Here is a 19161-nt window from a genome sequence, read left to right on the forward strand (position 1 = left end):
CTCTCCAAGTCCCCCCGGGCGCTGCCCGGGCACGAGGGGCGGGGGAGCCCACGCGTGTCCCTGCGGAGGGTGAGGAGGGCAGGGGGCTGTCGGTGTCCCCAGGGGTGGGTCAGTGCCCCCGGGGGGCTGTCGGTGTCCCCAGGGTGGGTCGGTGTCCCCGGGAGTGGGTTGGTGTCCCTGGGAAGTGTCGGTGTCCCCGGGGGGGTGTGTCGGTATCCCCGGGGTGTGTCGGTGTCCCCGGGAGTGGGTCGGTGTCCCCGGGGGAGTGTGTCGGTATCCCCGGGGGGTGTCGGTGTCCCCAGGGGTGGGTCGGTATTCCCGGGGGGCTGTCGGTGTCCCTGAGGGGTGTCGGTATCCCCAGTGGGTATCGGTGTCCTCAGGGATGGGTCGGTATCCCCAGGGAGTGTCGGTGTCCCCAGGGAGTGTCGGTGTCCCCGGGGGGTGTCGGTGTCCCCGGGGGGTGTCGGTGTCCCCGGGCCCGGCGGTTCCCGCGGCCGCTCCACGCGCGGGGCGGAGCGGCCGTGACGCGGCGGGACCGGGGCTATAAAGCACCTGCCGGGCGCCCCACGGCTCCAGACGCTGCGCGGCGGCTCCAGTGGAACAGCCGGGACGGGAGGAAAAGGAGGAAAACCCACAGAAGAGCCCCCAGAAGCCGCCGGCTCAGCCCAGCCAAGCTCAGCCCAGCCAAGCTCAGCCCAGCCCGCAGAGCCGCGGTGATGCCCCGCCACCCCGCAGTGCTGCTGGCGCTCGCCCTCCTCGCCCTCCTGGAAGCCGGTGAGCCCCGGGCTGGAGGAGGATCGGTACCCGGGGAGCCCTGGGCTGGGGGAGCGGGGACGGGGGTGTCCGAGGGGGCTGCGGGGTGCGGGCGCTGCGCGGTGCCCTCGCTCCGGAGGAGCCGCCCGGGTTGTGCCGGTCCGGGATGAGCCGCAGCCTCGTCCCGCGAAGCTGCGGGCACGGTCCCCGCGGAGGTGCGGCTGCGGAGGGGACACACGGGCGGGCTCCGAGCGTGCGGCTCATCCCTCCTTCGTGTGCCGCAGGTCTGGGCCATCCCCCGCCAGAGTCCCACCTGGCCGCGCACCCGAGGACCAAGCGATGTTCCTGCAACAGCTGGATGGATAAGGAATGCATTTACTTCTGTCACCTGGACATCATCTGGGTCAACACACCTGGGTAAGCACGAGCAGCTTTCGGAGTGGGGAGCTCTGGGGATGGACAGTGACTGTACCTTCTGCTGGAGGATGGGGGAAGGGTCCCACTGCTGGGAGGCTCCGGGAGCACCTGCTCGGGGGACATTGCGAGCTCAGCCTAGAAAGGGACAGGCTGTGCTTCTGCTCAGGAGGTTCAGTCTCACCCCCAGGGATCGGGGTGAAAGCACAGGGCGCTGCTGCCTCGCGGGCTCTGAGGTTTGTACCTCTGCGAGCCCAAATTAACACCAAGATGTTGTAGCTTCAAGTCAGAAAGTTGCTCTCCCCGCTCACAAACTGCAGCCCTGGCAGCTGCCTGCCAGTATTGTTAATGAGACAGTGGTGGGCTGGCACTAACGGCCCGTGGCTGCCAAGTCCTGCCCTCAGGAATGTTAAAGCAGCTTTCCCAGCAGTTTCAGACCAATGGCCATCACACTGGAGCATAACACATGTGCTCAGGTGTGGTTATAATCGTGCTTGCTGACATGAAACTACAACTCGCTGCTTGCTCGGAGAAGAGTTGCAGTCACTGCCAATCCTGAACCCTCTGGGAGAGGAGATTGCCATCAGAGATGGAGCTGGGAATGTGCTAACAGCTCTGGGAGCACGCTGTGATCACAGAACCTCCTCTGGCCCCGAGATATCCTTGTACGATATCCTGTGTGTTAAACCCGCGGGGGAAGGAAGGCACTGACATCTCTGCCGGGCTGGGGCTGCTGGCCCGGGCCAGCCCTGCTCCTCCTGTGCTCTGGCACGCAGCTGAACTGCCCAGCCCATGCGGTAACCCTTGCACGGGCACCTGGGCTGCTGCAGGGAGAGGGAACTGCACTTCTAAGCCAGCACATCGTGGCAATCTCCCTGGGAGGGGTAGGGTGGGGAAAACAGGAGGTGGGAGAGGAGCTGCAGTTTAAAGGCTTAGACCTATCAGTGACCTTTTCACCTTCTGTCTACAGATGAGTCTTTTATTATCCTGGCACAGGCTTGGCTGCCTCCCAAGACCGTGCTGTAAACCTGTTGGCTAATAAAAAAGTTGGTGGCACGGCTGAACCCCTTTGTTTTCCCCAGGCACACGGCTCCCTACGGCCTGGGGAGCCCGCCCAGGCGGCGCAGGAGGTCACCGGGCAGGTGCCAGTGCTCGCACTCCAGGGACAACATCTGTGCCACCTTCTGCCAGGGGAAGCCTGGGTAAGTCAGGGGGGCCTGAGGGTGTCCCTGGGGGCTGTTTGGGGAGGGGGCAAGCAGACAGACAGCACTCAGGAGCTGGAGCATCTCCAGCTCCCTGGGGACACTGTGAACGGCTGGAACTTTTCCAGTGGCTCTCACTGCCCTCCCAAGAGGCCCTGGCAGTGCCACCCGGGTGTTTTGGTTGTACAAAAGTCTCTTTCCTAGCTGATATAAAGCAATGTTACCTCCATCCCTCCTGCTGCCAGGGTGCTGGGTGTGCTGGGGGAAGGCAGAGCTGGCAGAGTGGGAAGGCAGAGTTGGGAACAGGGGCAAGCAGAGGGTGTGGAGCTTTGGGACACCAGAGGAGCAGAGCAGGACTGCTGTGAGCTGGGACTCAGAAGCCAAATCTCCTCTGTGATCAGCTCTGTTTACACAGCACGTGGGGTCTCAGTTCTCTCCCTTCAGCAGCAGCACAGAGGGGTGTGTACACTGTGGGGAGGTGGGAGCAAAGGCATTGTAAAGATCTGTCATTAATTCCATAGCAAGGCAATAGTTAAAATCCCCAATCATTAAATGTGAATAGAGTGAGGTCTGACAGAAGGGAATAGCAGGAAAAGTGAGCCCTGAATAGCTCTCAAATAGCTGCAATTAACCCTTCAAGATCATGCATTCAGCTGTCTGTCACTGGGGCTCAGCACAGCCAGTCTGGATGTGGGTGGTTCATGAATCTCCTCTTGCTCATTAGGTACCTCCAGAGTCTGAAGCTCCCAGTGAGTTCTGGAGCATCAACGAGGTCCCCACAGAGTGGTGACATGAAGCCTCCCCATCATGGCCTACTGAGGGCTCTCAGGTGAGATGGCACTTAAACCCACCCTGAACATCCCTCATGAGCACTTGAAAGTCAGCAGCTGTGACCCCAGACTGCAGCTTCCACTTGGATTTGACAGGACTGCCTCCTCTTGTCTCCTTTAAATGAGAAGACGACTATTTCTGCTCTCTGTAGAATGGAGGGCTCAGAGCTGAGGGAGCCAGGGTTGCTTGTGACCTACCAGATCCAGAGGATTATTACATAAAATGTAATTCTTGATTGGAATAGGAAGTTCTGATATGGGACAGGCAGGTGGGTGATGTACCAGAAGAGGGTGGGGGGATGGCATCAGGGAGGAATACAATTTATTGGGCAGCAACTTTGGACTGAAGAAAAGAGCTTTTCTCAGCTCACATCAGTGAGTTGTGGAATCGCTGCTGGAAGAAACCAGAGACTCCAGGAGTGTAAATGAGCTAAAGGGAGTTGGCAAATCAGTTAATTGTTGGCAGTTAAATCAGATGCAATTGGAACAGTGTCTGAAAGGCAGATGTGGGGAAGCATCACTTGGGTCATGCCCTGCTGCAGGACTCCTTGAATCCTCTGCCACTGATGGAAAGGGGATGTTGGGCTTGTTGGAATTCCTCTGTGGTTTAATAAAGCTGTGGCTGGAAATTCCCCCTCTGCCTGCCCCCATCTTCTGCCCCACAGTAAATCCTGGAGAAAGGTAGATACATGTCATAGTATGGGCTGTTTCTGAGTAGTGGGCAAATGGACTGGAGAGTGAAGATGGTGTCTCTTCTGTTCCCAGGGACCTTGCTGCCTCCAGCCTGCGCTCCGGGAAACACCCGCAGCGCTCCCGGAGGGACGCACAGCCAGCGGTTCTGCCTTGGAGGAAAAACATCTGGAAGAAGAAGAGATAAGAAACAGGTGCACACCAAGTTCACCAGAAGAATTTGGAGTCCTGTGGGTGCCACCAGCTCCGCTGTCGGTAGTTAGAGCTGAAGGAAAGGCCGTGAGTGGAAGGGAAGGAGTGGAAGTGTCTGTGCTCCTGTCGCTGACCCAGCACCGCCTGCGCTCCAGAGACTGTCGTAAAGGGAAAACTCTCTCTCTATACAGTCCTAGATGTGTTGTGGAGCTGAACTGTGCCTTTTTGGATCAGGCAAGGGTCTTGCTGGAAGAGTACGAGCTTAACTCTGCTCTGGAGTGGCGGGCAGAGGGTGGAATCCCAGCCCGGGTGGTTCTGTGCAGTTCTGGATGTGCCAGCACTGAGCCCGTGTCTCCAGCCTGCTCTGCTCTGCCTTGGAGCTGGGGGTGAGCAGGGCCCAGCTCGGCCCCACTCAGAGCTGCTTTGGCTGGTCCTGGTGCTCAGGGATGAGCTGCCTCCAACCTGAGCCCAACTTTGCACTGTTTTCTCTTGTCGCAGTCAGTGCCTGTGAATGAGACTCCCAGGCTGAACCAGCTCCCAGTTTGTATTAAAAATATGGATAATGCAGAAGCCTGGAAGCCAACGGAGTGGTCAGTGGCACTCCCTGGCTGAGAAATTCACTGAAGGGAGTTTTCCCTGAGGTCCTTGAGGGGCTGTAGTTGAGGTGGAGGGTGGCTCACACCAGAGCTGGCACCAAATCCAAGCGTGACCCTGCCAGCAGGCCCAGGGTGGGGAGCTGAGGGGGAGCTGTGTCTGCAGGAGCCCTGGCAGAGCCAGAGGAGGGAGCCCTGCCCAGCCTGAGCTGCTGCTCTGGGTCAGCTCAGGGCTAAGAGTCCATCTCATCTCCCTGGACAGTCCCTCGGTGGGGCAGGGCACTCCCAGCTCCCAGCCTGACATCGCAGCTTTGTTCCAGCTGTGCCTGGAAGGAGGGGCTGGAGGCAGAGAGGTGTGTGTGGGCTGGGGAGATCCAAAGGCTTGCTTGCTGCTTTGCTTAGCTCAGGGCTCTGAGCTGGGCTCTGTGTAATAAATACAGTGTATGGATAGCAGGTCACTGTGGGAACTGTAACCTGGATCGGCAATGCAAAGGGCAGCCAGACAGGATGGATGTGGAAGGGAGGACTGGGAAGAAGAGGGGGTTGGAACCAGATGAACTTTAAGGTCCCTTCCAACCCAAACCTTCCTGTGATTCCATAGGGGAGCACAGCCCTGTGTGCACAGAGAAAGGCTGGGATTTAAAGCCATGCCAGAGCCATGGAGCAACACAGGAGGGACAGGGGAATTTGGGAAAACCCCTGAGCCCAGGACCTAGAAACCAATCCTGCAGGCAAACACAGTCTCGAGGCTCTGGAGCTGTATCACAAATGCACTTTTCTTTGCCTGGGCAGATTAATTCCATTAGAAACAGAGGCTGCAGCTCTGGGCAGTGCAGGGGAATCACTGCTCCTCTGGAACCACTGTTGGGTCCCTCTTGCTGCCCAATCCAGTATTACACAGGAGCATTTCTAAAGGCTGCTGGAAGTTGGTGGTGGACCAAAATCTGTGGCTGTTGCAAGTGTAGTCCCGTTGGACAGCAAAAATAATTCCTTGATTTTGCTCTAAGCCCTGGAGGGGGGAAAAATGAGACCAACTGATTGTATCATAAACGAAACAGCAAATGAATCATTTGGTCCCCAAAGCTGCAGAGAATCTTTTTTATATTTGACTTTCTGAAGGTTGGAGTCGTTCTAAAAAAAAAAAAAAAAATCCTGAAAAGATTTGTTCCAGAGGAAACTTTGCACATGGTTTAATGTGAGCTGAGTAATTTAAAATAAAACTACTGCTGTTGAATACTATGTATCTCTCCTTGTGTGGATAATGTCTCATCCTTAAGTGACTTACTGCACACTTGCCATATGTAGCATCCTGAAATCTGTATATTTATTTAAATCTATTGATTTTTTTTAGACAGTAATTTTCAAATTATAATTTGTAATAAATAATGACAAAAGTCAATATGATTTTTTCTTCCTTATTTGGTGGCTGGGGGGTGGTGGGCGAAGGGAGAGAAATCCAGATGGCCCAAAGCACTGGGAAAAGGGAGTGGCACAGCAGAGCTGGGTGGGAATGGAGAGGTTGGGAATGGTCCTGAGCAAATTTCAGCTCAAATCGAATCCATCAGATTAAACATTCTTTAACTTAAACACCTTCCTCCTTTCTAGATGTCTATGGGGGTACTGAGGCAAAGTTATCCCCAGGTTGTTGTACTTGGGGTTGTGGGTGCTCAGACCAGCTTGGATCTTCGTGCCAAGGGATCCTGGAAGTGTTTTCCCGAGGTTGAGCCCTTTGCCTCCCATGCTCTTCCCAGCTCTGTGACCGTGGGTGTCACACAGGGACAGAGCACCCACGTCCCCTCCTGTGCCCTTCAGAGCTGACAGGGGCTGGTTGGGTTTGATGTTATTATTTTTTGAGTAAGTGCAGTTAAAAAGCCATCAGTTAAAGGAGGGTTATGAAGATGCTGAAGGGTCTGGAGGGGCCATGAGGAGCAGCTGAGGGCACTTGGTGTGTGCAGCTGGAGCAGAGCAGGCTGAGGGCAGAGCTCAGCGGGGGCTGCAGCTCCTCCCCAGGGGCAGCTCCGAGCTCTGCTCTGGGGGAGCAGGGACAGCAGCCAGGGAACGGCTGGAGCTGTGTCAGGGCAGGCTCAGGGTGGATCTCAGGCAAAGGTTCTTCCCCCAGAGGCTGGTTGGGCACTGCCCAGGCTGCCCAGGGCAGTGGGCACAGCCCCAAGGCTGCCAGAGCTGCAGGAGGGTTTGGACAACGCTCTGAGGGCCAGGGTGGGATTGTTGGGGTGTCTGTGCAGGGCCAGGAGTTAGACTGGATGATCTCTGTGTGTCCCTTCCAGCTCTGGATATCCCATGATTCTGTAATTTCTCTGTTTTTTCCAGGGCTTCCCGGCCAGACCTGCAGCCCCCTCCTTCCCCACTGCCCTTCCTGGCTGAGCTGCATCTCCCCTGGCCCAGCCTCCACCCTGGGACTGGCTGTGAAAAGCACATTCCTTCAGAGTGTCACTGTGTCTATGGATTTAATGACAAAGGTCCATGATCAGAAGGACCTTGAATTACAGGAAGCAATGAAACACTGCAAATGTCCTGTATATAACACCTGAGGTGCAATCCTCCCCTCTTCTGCTCAGCCCAGCTCCAGGACAGGCCTGAGAATTTTGCCTGTTTTGGGTAATTCTCACGATGTCCTGCTTGGACTGATCTCAGGTGGTGTGAATGAGGAAGCTGAGGGTTGTTGGACATTCATGCACTTCCCAGGAAAGACTTCCCCACTCTCTGGAGTGTCTGTCGAGCAAGCCTTGGGCTCAGCCTGTTATTTATCTTTCTTAAGTCACAAAGGCACTCTGACTTTGGTCAGCCCTTGGTCCCAGAGAATGAACATCCCTGTTTGGGGTGTGAGAAGCATCATATTTGCTGGAGGTAGGACCACAAAAAATACTCTTCAGCCTTTCTACAGTATGTGGGCTTGAAAAAAGACATCCAAACAGGGAGAGGGAAAATTGGAACTGATCGTTGTGGGTGGGTTGTTGCTTTTTTGGGGCCCTAAGATCAATTAATAGTGAAAAATTTGACATGGGGATGAATGATGGAAAATCTTCCAAGGCAGGTTCCCCAAATCCACGTGAGGAACCTTTGGACTCACTGGTGAGTTCCACAGGAGTCGACGTGTCTGGAAAACCAGCTTAAAAGTGCCACAGGCCAGACATGCAGAAAACTCCCCCAGGGCCCTGATCCCAGAACCTCAGCTGAGCTCTGCCAGGGATGTTCTACAAAGCCCCTCAGTCCCACCAAGTGCTGAGGGACAACCTGAGCCTGGCAGGAGCTCCGTGGTGGTGCCTGGACTGATCCCAACATCTGTGCAAAGCCCAGCCCCTCGGGTGCAGCTTTAATTAGAAGCCCTAATTAGGTACCACCCGAGGGAAGAAGAGAAAGGAGATGCTGAAGAGCATCTTAATTAGGGTGAAAAGGGCTAAGAGAGGACTGTGCTTGTTCTCGAGGCTGTTGAATCCACTGACAGAGATTAGCTGAAGTAGGTTGAACGAGGCATGTTTTATAAATTCTCACTCCCAACAGGAAAGAACAGAATAATAAAACTTCATTGAAGAGGAAAATGCAGGAAATCAGGCAACCTCCAAAGCCAGTTCTAGGTATAAGTGACAGGGCACCTTTCCTAAGTTGCAGCTTTTTGATCAAACAGTCCTTTTTATACTTGACAATGCTTTGAAAGTGGACCTCTTGTTCCCTGCATGTGACTCTGGAATTTTTTCAGGAGTCCTTGAAAAAAGCCCTTCCTAGATGGCCCACAGGCAGCAAACATCCCTTCTGCACCCTGGGACAGCTCTGTCCTCATCAGGCAATCAATATTCTTTGGGATGGGGCTTCATTCCCTTCCCCTATTTGTTGAACTGGTGGGTTCTGCCTGGGAGAAGATGTGTTGACATAAAACACAAGGCTGGGTTGAGTGAGAGGTATTTGGGTGATGGCTTTTCAGGACCAGCCCTTAGATGCCTCCATGGAGAGAAGCAGCTGTCCAGGGCAGGTATCTGCTTTGGGAGGAGATTTTCTGCCCGGAATTTTATAATTTCGAGCCGGTTTGGTGTGGATCACTCTGTGGAAGAGCTGGGCCTTATGGAATCACAGGCTGAGAGAGCTGGGGTGTTCAGCCTGGAGAAGAGAAGGTTGTGTGGAGACCTCAGAGCACCTTCCAGTGTCTGAAGGGGCTCCAGGGAAGCCACAGAGGGACTGTTCATCAGAACTGCACTGACAGAACAAGGGGAAATGGCTTCAAACTGAAAGAGAAAGGTTTAGATTAGATGTTAGAGATAAATCCTTCCCTGTGAGGGTGGGGAGGCCCTGGCACAGGTTGCCCAGAGAAGCTGTGGCTGCCCCTGAAATCCCTGGAAGTGTCCAAGGCCAGGTTGGACAGGGCTTGGAGCAACCTGGGCTGGTGGAAGGTGTCCCTGCCCATGGCAGGGGGTGGAATGAGATGGTTTTTAAGGTCCCTCCCGTCCCAAAGTGTTCTATGGATCTATGGTTCTGTGGAATGAGGCCCAAGGTGCAGCAGGAGGGGAGGGGACACTGAAGGGGACACTGAAGGGGTGCAGGGTCCTGACTCGCCCTGGGCCAGCAGCTGCTCCCTGTGCCTTTGCTTTGGGCACCTCTGGCCTGAGCTGCACGTGCAGGTCCCGCTGTGCCTGTGGAGTTGGATGTGCTCCAGCAGCACAAACCCTCCAGACAGCACTGGGGGCTCTGCAGCAGCTGAGCCTCTGTCCCAGGATTCCGTCCCTCCCAGAGATCTGTCACTCCTGCTCGGGACTAAAGCCAGGACTAAAGGCAGAGAAGCAGAGATTCTGCAGAAGGTCTTGTCCCTGGGAAATATCTCCTTGAGCTTGTGCTGGAAAACCAAGCTTAGAATCCCACAGTTCAATGGAGTGGGAGCTTCTCAGTGCCCTCCACCACCCAGAGGTTCTCCAGTGCCTTGGGCCAAGGCTGGGGAACTCCCTGTGGTTTGGCTTCCACAGACTGTGGCAGGATCTGACATGTGTCCATGGGTAGTTTTAGCCAAGGAAATGGAGGCCTTGATGTGACTTCTGTGTTTAAAGTTGCCAAATTGTGTCTCTGGGTCCAGTTCCTTGGGTCTGAAGGTTGTTGACTTGTCTGGTTGCCTTGAGTTGGATGGAACAAGAAAAAAGTAGATCCACAGTGGATGTCAGCTCCAAAATCCACACCTTCTACCAAAGGCTGTGAGGTGCCTGTGGTCAGTGCATCCCACATCTTCAGGATCTCCTGGCTGGGGGACAAGGAAAGCCACAGGCTCTTTGGATGTCATTCCCAGGCCTGGGCAGCAGAGTAACCAACCACAGCCTGTCTTATCTGATCCAGGCACCAGTGAAGTGTGAAACACTCCAATCTTTTCCATGAGAACAAGGTCTTGTTTAACCCTTAATCACTTCCTTTGCAAGGGATTGGTAGGAAAGCCAAGGCAGGTGGGGCTGGCATAGAACTGCTGGTGAAGGACATGTCCATCTGCCACCCCTTCCTCTGGCACTGCCTGTGAGCCAGTCTGAAGCCCTTTCCTCAGCCTCACACCTGCTCCTGGGTGAGCAGCTGGGTGTCTCTCACCTGTTTGACTTCTGGAAGACCTTGGGGGAGCCCTTCCAGCCACTCCCTTGTCCAAAGGAAACAGTTTGTTCCTCCCCAAAGCGCTTCCCCATCAGGTTCTCCCGCAAAGGTGAGACAGTTCACTGACCCCCCTGGGGAAAGGCTGCTCCAAGTGCAGAGGTTGAACCTCATCCTGCCTTTCCCCCCCCAGCACTGACTAAACCCCCACAGGAAAACTAAACTGGTAGAAATTCAACTCAAGAGAAGGGAGGAAAGATGTTTCTGATCATGTAGTGACTTCAGATGAGTCCAGAGCTGAAAGATGAAGCCCCACGAGCAGCTAAACACGTGGCTGAGACTCTGGAATGTGGGAGCCACCAGGATCATTCTGCAGGTGGAATTTCCCATAGAAATGGCTTCCAGGGATTTTGGTTTCTCAGCCCCGGTGGAGGCAGGAGGGCAGAGCTTCCCTCCTTGTGAGAGGGGAGAGGCTGAGGCAGAAAACTGAATTGGGCACAGTCACACAGTTAAAAATTGGGTTCCTTGTCCTGAACACAGGCCCAAGCCCCACCCGGCAATGAGCTCCAGGTAAGTATATCCTTGATCCCACAAGGAGTTTGGTGAGGCCCGGGAGGTGTGAGCACCCTCAGCAACACTGTGCCTGAGAAGGGAGCTGGAGCCTTCACCCCACCCTGCAGCCAAAGCAGAGCTGTGTCCCATCACTGCACAGGCCCCCTCTCCAGGAGCATGAGGCTCGTGGCTGCTTTTCCAGGCTCATAGTGTGGATTTGTTTGGAAGTGGTGCAAGTCATAGAGTCATGGAATCATAGAATCATAGAATCATGGAATGCCAGAACACTTTGGGTTGGAAGGGATCTTAAAGCTCATGGTGTTTCCCCCCTGCCATGGGCAGGGACACCTCCCACCAGCCCAGGTTGCTCCAAGCCCCGTCCAACCTGGCCTTGGACACTTCCAGGGAGCCACAGCTTCTTTGGGCAACCTGCTCCCTCACAGGGAACAATTTCTCCCTCATATCTGATTTCTCAGGAAGAAGTTACCCTCCCTGTCACGCTCTCTTCTGATCCAGAGGGTGTGTGCTGCTGAGAGGAGGAGCACAGAGGGGAAAACTGCTTGTTTTCTGATTTAAACCAGCTCCCTGTCCCCAACTGTGCTGGTGACAGGAGGGAAGGTGCCACTGGCTCAGCTCAATCCCCATTCCTGTGGTGCATGAGGAGCAGGCTGGGAGCACAGCTCAGTGCACAGTTGGTGTAGCCTGGAGCACAGGGATAAACACCTTGCTGAACAGCTTTCCCTGGGAGTTAGTGGGAAAACACCTGAAGTGCTGCATTCCAGAGGAGAGGATGATGGGGCTGATCAGAAAGACTTTCATGAGCTCTGGGATCTCTTCTTGCCTGTGATGGGGCTGTTCTGGCAACAACCACAACCAGGAGGCCTCCCCACCCTCACAGGGAAGGATTCCTTCCCAACATCCCACCTATCCCTGCCCTCTGGCAGTGGGAAGCCATTCCCCTTGTCCTGTCCCTCCATCCCTTGTCCCCAGTCCCTCTCCAGCTCTCCTGGAGCCCCTTTAGGCCCTGCAAGGGGTTCTGAGGGTGTGTGCTGCTGAGACAAGGAGCACCCAGGGGAACAACCACAACCAGGAGTCCCTGAGAGCCCTCAGAGGCTGGAAAATCATCTCCCCTCTCCCTCCAAATGCAGGGACCTCCCTGCAGCACATCCATCCCTTTTATTAAGACCCTATTAGCCCATTATTTGCAATCTGTGTTAACCAGTCCAATAAGTCACCCTGATGGCTTTTTTAGTTTCATACATGTCATGAAAATATCCAAGACTTCATTTCAGCAGCGAGGCCATAACAGTTTAGACCAGATTTGAGATGGTGAATAGCCCTCTCCCTGGGGATTTGATGGCAAATCCAGGGGATGGCTCTGGGACTTTATTATTAAAAGACAATAATCTCCCTCCAGCTCTGTTGGAGGGGGAGGAGGAGGGAGCACACATGAAGCAATTAAGAAAAATGTCTTTGACCTTCAGCAACTTAATCAGCTGCCAGTGTTCTTCCTAATAGTGTGCTAATGGTTAAGTTCTTCTGGATGCCATAAAAAGTGCTATAACTGGAGGCTACAATAAAGTGCTGATCAACCCATCAAGTGAGTCAATCCAAAAGTAATATCTGTCTTTGTAATGACTATAATAAAAGCCAAGCCAAAGCCAGGGGATGACGTGAATGAAAATGCTGCTTAATTATGCTGGGCTGCAGTGCTGGCTGGATTTGCCACTTCTGCAAACTTGACATTGCCAGGAAAGCCAGACTTTATCTTTGTGTGGCCAGTGCTCCAAGGACAGTCCTAAGAGATTTGGACAGGTGACATCTCCATCCAAGCCAGCTGGAGTTTTGGTGCAGAAAAGGGTGCTGGATTTGGGCTGGGGCTGTTCATCCCAGTGGGAACTGCACTGACAAGGGGCAGGAGGGAGGGGTGACTGTGATTCCTTTGGCGAGAGGTTGAGGGGCTGAGAAGAGGAGAAAAGGTGTTTATAGATTTGAGGTGTCCTGGTGTTAGAGACAGCCTGAGATTTGATGCCGTGGCAGTGGAACACGGGGAAGGTTCTCTGAACATCCAGCACAGCACCATGGAACGAGGCTGTGCTGGAAAGGGATGGATGCAGCGGAGCAGAAAACACCCCTGGCAGAGGGGAAAAGGCAGGGTGAATCTGAGGCCCTTCCTGGCACTGGGGATGGGGCTGAGGAGCTGGCAGAGGTTGGACACTGTCCCTGAGGGTTTGGCAGGAAGAAGGCAATGACCAAGTGCCCTTCAAAGCTTCCTCCCAGGTCACAGGAGCAGAGGAACTGCGGATCTTTCCCTGCCTGTTGCCTTGTCTGGAGATCTCTGAGAGCTGAGGGCATTTGGCACCCCTGGACACTGCCCACCTCGTGCAGGAGGGAGCACAGCCCTCCCTGGGCTCTCCCTGACCCCCACCTTCTGGACAATTCTGTACAATTTGCCCTTTGCAAAGGCACAGGGGAGTGGGCAGTGAGTAAAATATCACTGGAATCCTCAATCTCCCTGCCTTGGGAATTGTCCTTCAGTCCCCAGGCAGCAGCAGGGTCGGATGGAGCACAGAGGGAGGCGGTGCCGGGGCAGAGGCACCTGCTGCTGGGATGGAAGGATGACAGGCCTTTTCCTACAAAACACAGCCACTGTTTTGGGATCCCTTTGAGCACAAAGCTGCTCTCCAGGATGCTGAGAAGCAGGAACCCAATTCACAGACCCAGCGTGGAGCTGGTGGAAAACACACCACAGCCTTTTAAGGAACCGTGAGCGGATTCCTCCCCCAGCAGCAAGGAAAACAGGATGCAGCCACATTCCTGCTCACATAGACAAGGCTCTCCACAGCAACACAAACACATTTGCTGACTTCCAATTAAACCCTGGCTTTCTATCACCTTGCTGCTGATAAGGGTGTGATTAATGGAAGAATTGTCTTTTTCTTTTTTTTTTTTCTTATTTTGTTTTTTAATAAAGTCTCTGCTGTTAATTGTTTTTTCCCTCTCCCATTTCTCGTTTCAGAGGGGCTTTTGAGGAGGGCTGCTGATTGTGCTGGAAGTTGTATGGGAACACTTAGTCTCTTCCTGGTTTTGTTTTTGGGACCAAGTGCTGCCACTGAGCCCGGCAGGTCCAATGGCCAAATCACCTCTGAGGATCACCAGAAAATGCTGCCCTTTTGCCTCCTGATAAACAGAGGCAGGTTCACGTGTTTGTCCAGGACACAGAAAGCGCCAGAACAACGATTTGGTGACTTTTTGCCAGTGTTGTTTCCTCTGGAGGGACGACTTCCCTCGTGTGCCTCAGGTGCGTAGCAACAGCTCAGAAAACAAAGGACAACCCTGGCAAGGAGGCACAAAAATATTATCCTGGGCCGAAGGGTGGGGCTTGGCTTTCCATGGAATTGGGATCAGCCAGGCTTTCCATGGAGCTGGGATCAGCCAGGCTTTCCATGGAGCTGGGATCAGCCCCAGCATGGGCTTTCCATGGAGTTGGGATCAGCCACAATACCAGCTTTCCATGGAGCTGGGATCAGCCCCAATACCAGCTTTCCATGGAGCTGGGATCAGCCCCAATACCAGCTTTCCATGGAGCTGGGATCAGCCACAATACCAGCTTTCCATGGAGCTGGGATCAGCCCCAATACCAGCTTTCCATGGAGCTGGGATCAGCCCCAATACCAGCTTTCCATGGAGCTGGGATCAGCCCCAATACCAGCTTTCCATGGAGCTGGGATCAGCCACAACACCAGCTTTCCATGGAGCTGGGATCAGCCCCAATACCAGCTTTCCATGGAGCTGGGATCAGCCCCAACACCAGCTTTCCACCAGCCCCAGTGTGGGCTTTCCAGGGAGCTCAGGTGAGGAGTCAGGCCCTGCAGATCCCAGCTCAGGTGAGGAGTCAGGCCCTGCAGATCCTGGCTCCTGCAGAGCTGTCCCCAAGCCCCAGCAGGGACACTGGTACTTGGCCCCCGAGGTGTCCTCCCTGGGTGGTGCTGGAGCAGTTCAGCTCCACTGTCCCCATCCCTGGGGACACTCCCCAGGAGACAGAAAAGAAATGACTGATGGAGCAGAAGTGCCTCAGAGCTGGAGCTTCCCCCCAGCCTTGCCAGGGAGGGGAGCAGAGCCAAGAGCTCAGAGGGACAGGATGTGAAGGAGAGCAGCCAAATCGGGGCTGATAAAGCAAGTGGGAATTGTGAAGAGGGAAGGAATGAGCCAGTCTGGGCCAGGGGCTGGAATGGTCTGAGTTAAGGGGGACAGTGCTCAGCTCTAAAGCCCTGTGTGGGGCACAGCAGGGTGTTCTCCTGCTCTCAGAGCTGGTCTGATATGTAGGAAACCTTCAGAGCTCCCTGTGCTGCTGTGCCCACCTGGGCACCTGCTGTTGGGGACACACTGGCCATGAGCCAGCCCAAACCATCCCATTTCCTCCAGCTGTGCCATCACAGAACCCCAGAATCCCAGAATATGCTGAGCTGGAAGGGACCCCCAAGGATCATGGAGTCCAACCCTCAGCCCTGCACAGGCCCAGCCCCAGGAGTCCCCCCCTGTGCCCCAGAGGATCAGCCAAACCCTCCTGCAGCTCTGGCAGCCTTGGGGCTGTGCCCACTGCCCTGGGGAGCCTGGGCAGTGCCCAACCAGCCTCTGGGGGAAGAACCTTTGCCTGAGATCCAACCTGCCCCACTGACTGTTCCCCTGGGTGTACTCTTGGATAACTGACTGTCTTTCCTCAGACAGGGTGGCCTTTTCCTTTCCTCTTCTACTTCCACATTTCCCTGATTGAATCTTTCCACACTTTCCCTGCAAATCCCCATCTCCATCCAATGGCTGTGGTCCCCTGCTCTTCCTTCCCCTTTATCTTCCCACGTTTTTGTTGTTATAACTGCACCAGGATAAATTCCATTTTCTTTCACCTTTTTCCTCTCCTCTTTTCCTTGTGCTTTCCATAGTAGGTGAGTTTTAAGCGAAAAGGAGGACAAGAGGGCAAGAAAAGGGATGAGTGAGAGATGTCAAGATGTCAAGGAGAGGTGGAGCAAGGAAAGAGAGAGGAGCAGCAGGAAAGGGCATCTCAGTGTCAGCTCATGGTTATGGGGCGAGCAGCTGTCACGGGGTCTGTGTCCCTGTTGCTAAAGGCACCACCCCACAGGCACAGTCTCACCCCCAGGCCCAGTGGGAAGGAGCAGCTCCCGTCCCACTGTTCAGGAGGCTCCTCCAGGGCACAGGGGCTGGTTCCAAACACCTCTAACGTGGCTCTTTTCTGAGTTTTTTGGAATATCATGGTTTCTGTAGTGGTTTCCTGGGTCCTTGAAAGGAGCCACGACAGGGAACAGGGGGAAATTCTCCAGCCTGGGCCAGACAAGGTGTCAAAGAGGGGTCCTGTTCAAATGGGTCCTTCCAAGCTCACAGTCTCTCACGTGTCACTGCAAAGGAAGGTGAGATTGGAGGAGAAATTTTGGAGATGATGGAGTGAATTGGCAAAGAGGACCCTTGGGCAGAGGGGTGGGTGTTGTGAGGGAATGGTTGGACAGTCCGACTGTGCCCCTTGAGCATTTGTTCCTTCCCAGATTTTTGTGTGATGTGGAAAACCTCAGGTGAAAGGTGTCAGTGCAAATACAAAGCACTTGTGTCCTAAATACAGAGGGGAGAGATCCCTCTTTGCTGCCCTGGGATTGCAGCAACTCTTAGGCCAGACAGGGCAGGGAAAGGGAAGCCCAGCATGGCCTGAAGTGCAGGAGCTTCCCACACACCTTGCCTTGGAGTTGGGGGTGTTGTACTCCTGTGGGAGCCATTCCCCGGGGAAAACAGGGGCCAAAGTGACCAGGGCAACCCTTTGCACCCTCCTCCTTCTGCCCTTCTCCTCAACCACACCTCGAGTGGCTCTTGCAACTCTTGCTCTCGTTCTGACTTCTGAGAGAGGAGCTGGAGGGCTCCATGTGGCACAGCTGGAGAGGTTTTGGGGACACGACTCATGGTTTTGGGAAACGTATGAAAATAGGGGGGGGAAAATGAAGTGCAGCTACTTAAATAAAGACAGTTCATTTGTTATAAAGAAATTTTAGTGACTGAGAGTGCACAGTTCAAATACTATTTTATTGGTCATATCCCTAGAGGGATTAGTACAGTACTTTTTCACTTGGATCAGAAATGTAAAGGATCATGAAATTATTTCAGTGTAACACTGACTTCAACATCTGGCTGAAGAATGTCAGTGCGTGACTTTTTTAATGGCTTTTTTAATGTTTGGGGCTTTTTTTATATTGAGCCAGAAATATCAGGTTTGAAGTGTTCTTTTCACCAGGGGGGCTGGAGCACATTTAATCCCTGTGAAAAGAGCAGGGTCTCACATCACACCGTGAATGCAGGAGCTGGGCACGAAGGAAGAGGTCAAGGACAAGCTGTGACACCAATTGCTATATCTTGCTTTTGGGGAGGGATCCAGTTTCTGGATAGAAACCTGGAGCCTTGGCCTAATGGGCACAGTGCCAGACTCTGCCCAGCGGTGCCCAGAGAGAGGATGAGGAGCAGTGGCCAGAAATTAAAACACAAGTTCCACCTCAGCAGGAGGAAGAACTCCTTTCCATGGAGGTGGCAGAGCCTGGAACAGCTGCCTGGGGAGGGTGTGAGGTCTCCCTGACTGGAGACATCCCAAACCCACCTGGACGTGTCCCTGTGTCCCCTGCTCCTGGTGACCCTGCTTGGGCAGGGGGAGGGACTGGGTGATCTCCAGGGATCCCTTCCAGCCCTAACAGCTCTGGAATTCTGGGGGCAGCTGCTCACGTACATCTTGAAAAGAGCCCCGTTTTCCTGCCCTGTGAAGCCCTTCAGCCTGGGCTGTGGGTTTTGCCTCCCTGGGTGCCCAGTTTGCCAGGCTGGCTCTGCCCTCTCAGGGCAGTGGAGAGCAGGGAACGTGGGCAAGTTGGAACAACCCCTGCACATCTGATGCTTCATTCGAGGGCTGCTCTCTCTGTGTCACCTTTGAATTTTAGCCAATTAGCCTCTAGAGCGTGAGTTAAACATTGCTGTTAATGTTAATGCAGGGTGTGCATGTTTGCATATTCCCAGCTTGCCTGCAGGCTTGGAATAACACTTGTCATGCAGGGAGGAGAAGGAGCAGCAGGGGCTGGAGATCTGGCAGTGGAGGGGAGAGGTTTTCTACCCAGCACAGGTGTCCAGACCCCCTTGAGATCCTTCTTACTCCCCTGAATTGATAACCCTGTAGCTCTCTTCCTGCAGAACCCCTCGAAACTGGGTGGCAGCACAGAACATCATCTCTGGTGTGTTTTCAACCTGCCCCCAGGAAGCCTCTGATAGGGAAGGAAAACAAGACAGGCCCTGCTGGTGCCACTGCTGTCCTGGGCTGGGAAGAAGCCCCATGGGACTGGTACCAGTGATTTCTGCAGATCATTGCACACTGTGCAGCTCTCAGACAAAGGCTGAAATGACCCTCTCTTCCCAGCATGTGGAAAAGCCTTCCATGGCTCCAGTGGGGTGGGAGAGGCAGTGGTGGGGGGGTTGTAGCACGAGCAGGATGATTTACCTGGTTCCTCTGTGGGTCTCTGGGTGCTGGCCCAGCAGAAGGCATTCATTATCTCAGATTGTTCAGGCTGCACTGCCTGAACAGGGGTGCAAATCCTGAGCCTGGTTTGGCACCTCAGTCCCAGACCCAGCAGAGTGGAGAGAGGCACCTTGGCTGGGGCTGAGGGGTTCAGAGCCTGGGCTGGAGGAGATGCTCAGGTGGGGACTGGGTGACTGTTGAATGTGATCCAGGTCCAGGGCTGCAGAGACACCTCTGGAGGTGGATTTGGATCCTGAAAGGGCTGCCTGTGGTTCTCTGCCCAGCCTGTGCCTGTCTCTGCTGCAGTGGGCCCCTCCTTGTGTCTTCTCCAGCAGCACAAACCCTGGTTAGGTCACTGACTGACAGGAGGAGCTGGGTCTCCAGACACTTCTCTGCTCCAAGATGCTTAAATCTACCTCTCCAAAGCTCCTGAGCATCCATCTGGGAAATTTTCTAGGTGGAAGGGTTTTCCACCTCTCCTGTGAAGCTGGGACTTTGCTGGGATTCAAGCACTGAGAGGTCCTGCTCCCAGGGTGAGGGGTGTGGTCACTGCAGGCTGCACAGGCCGGAGAACCAGGGACAGAGTTGCCTGTTCTCTGCTCCCCACAAGGCTTTGACATTTGGTCACAGAGATGCTGGTGGTCAAAGGCAGGAGAGGAGTAGGGAGACTTCTACCTGAGACCTTTTTCCTCTAGGAAATCTCAAGGGCCTATGATAAAGCAAAGCTTTCTTGGACCAAATTCCACATTTCATAGAATCACAGACTCATTAAGGTTCTAAAAGACCTCCAAGATCATCAAGTCCAACCTTTGACTGAATCCCTC

General features: G+C 54.2%; 1 protein-coding gene across 1 annotated transcript; it reads left to right on the plus strand.

Annotated features, from left to right (window-relative positions):
- Positions 1 to 667: 667 nt before the first annotated feature.
- LOC113984281 (endothelin-2-like) lies at positions 668 to 6025 on the plus strand. The gene is made up of 5 exons (XM_027714184.2): positions 668 to 774; positions 1038 to 1170; positions 2250 to 2369; positions 3094 to 3198; positions 3965 to 6025. Exons 1-5 carry the CDS (start codon positions 717 to 719, stop codon positions 4074 to 4076), a joined length of 528 nt encoding a protein of 175 aa, XP_027569985.1. The 5' UTR covers positions 668 to 716; the 3' UTR covers positions 4077 to 6025.
- The last annotated feature ends 13136 nt before the right edge of the window (positions 6026 to 19161 follow it).

This window comes from Pipra filicauda, unplaced genomic scaffold (genome assembly GCF_003945595.2).
Source record: "Pipra filicauda isolate LSUMZ 115617 unplaced genomic scaffold, ASM394559v2 scaffold341_size774298_pilon, whole genome shotgun sequence".
Classification (NCBI taxonomy): domain Eukaryota; kingdom Metazoa; phylum Chordata; class Aves; order Passeriformes; family Pipridae; genus Pipra; species Pipra filicauda.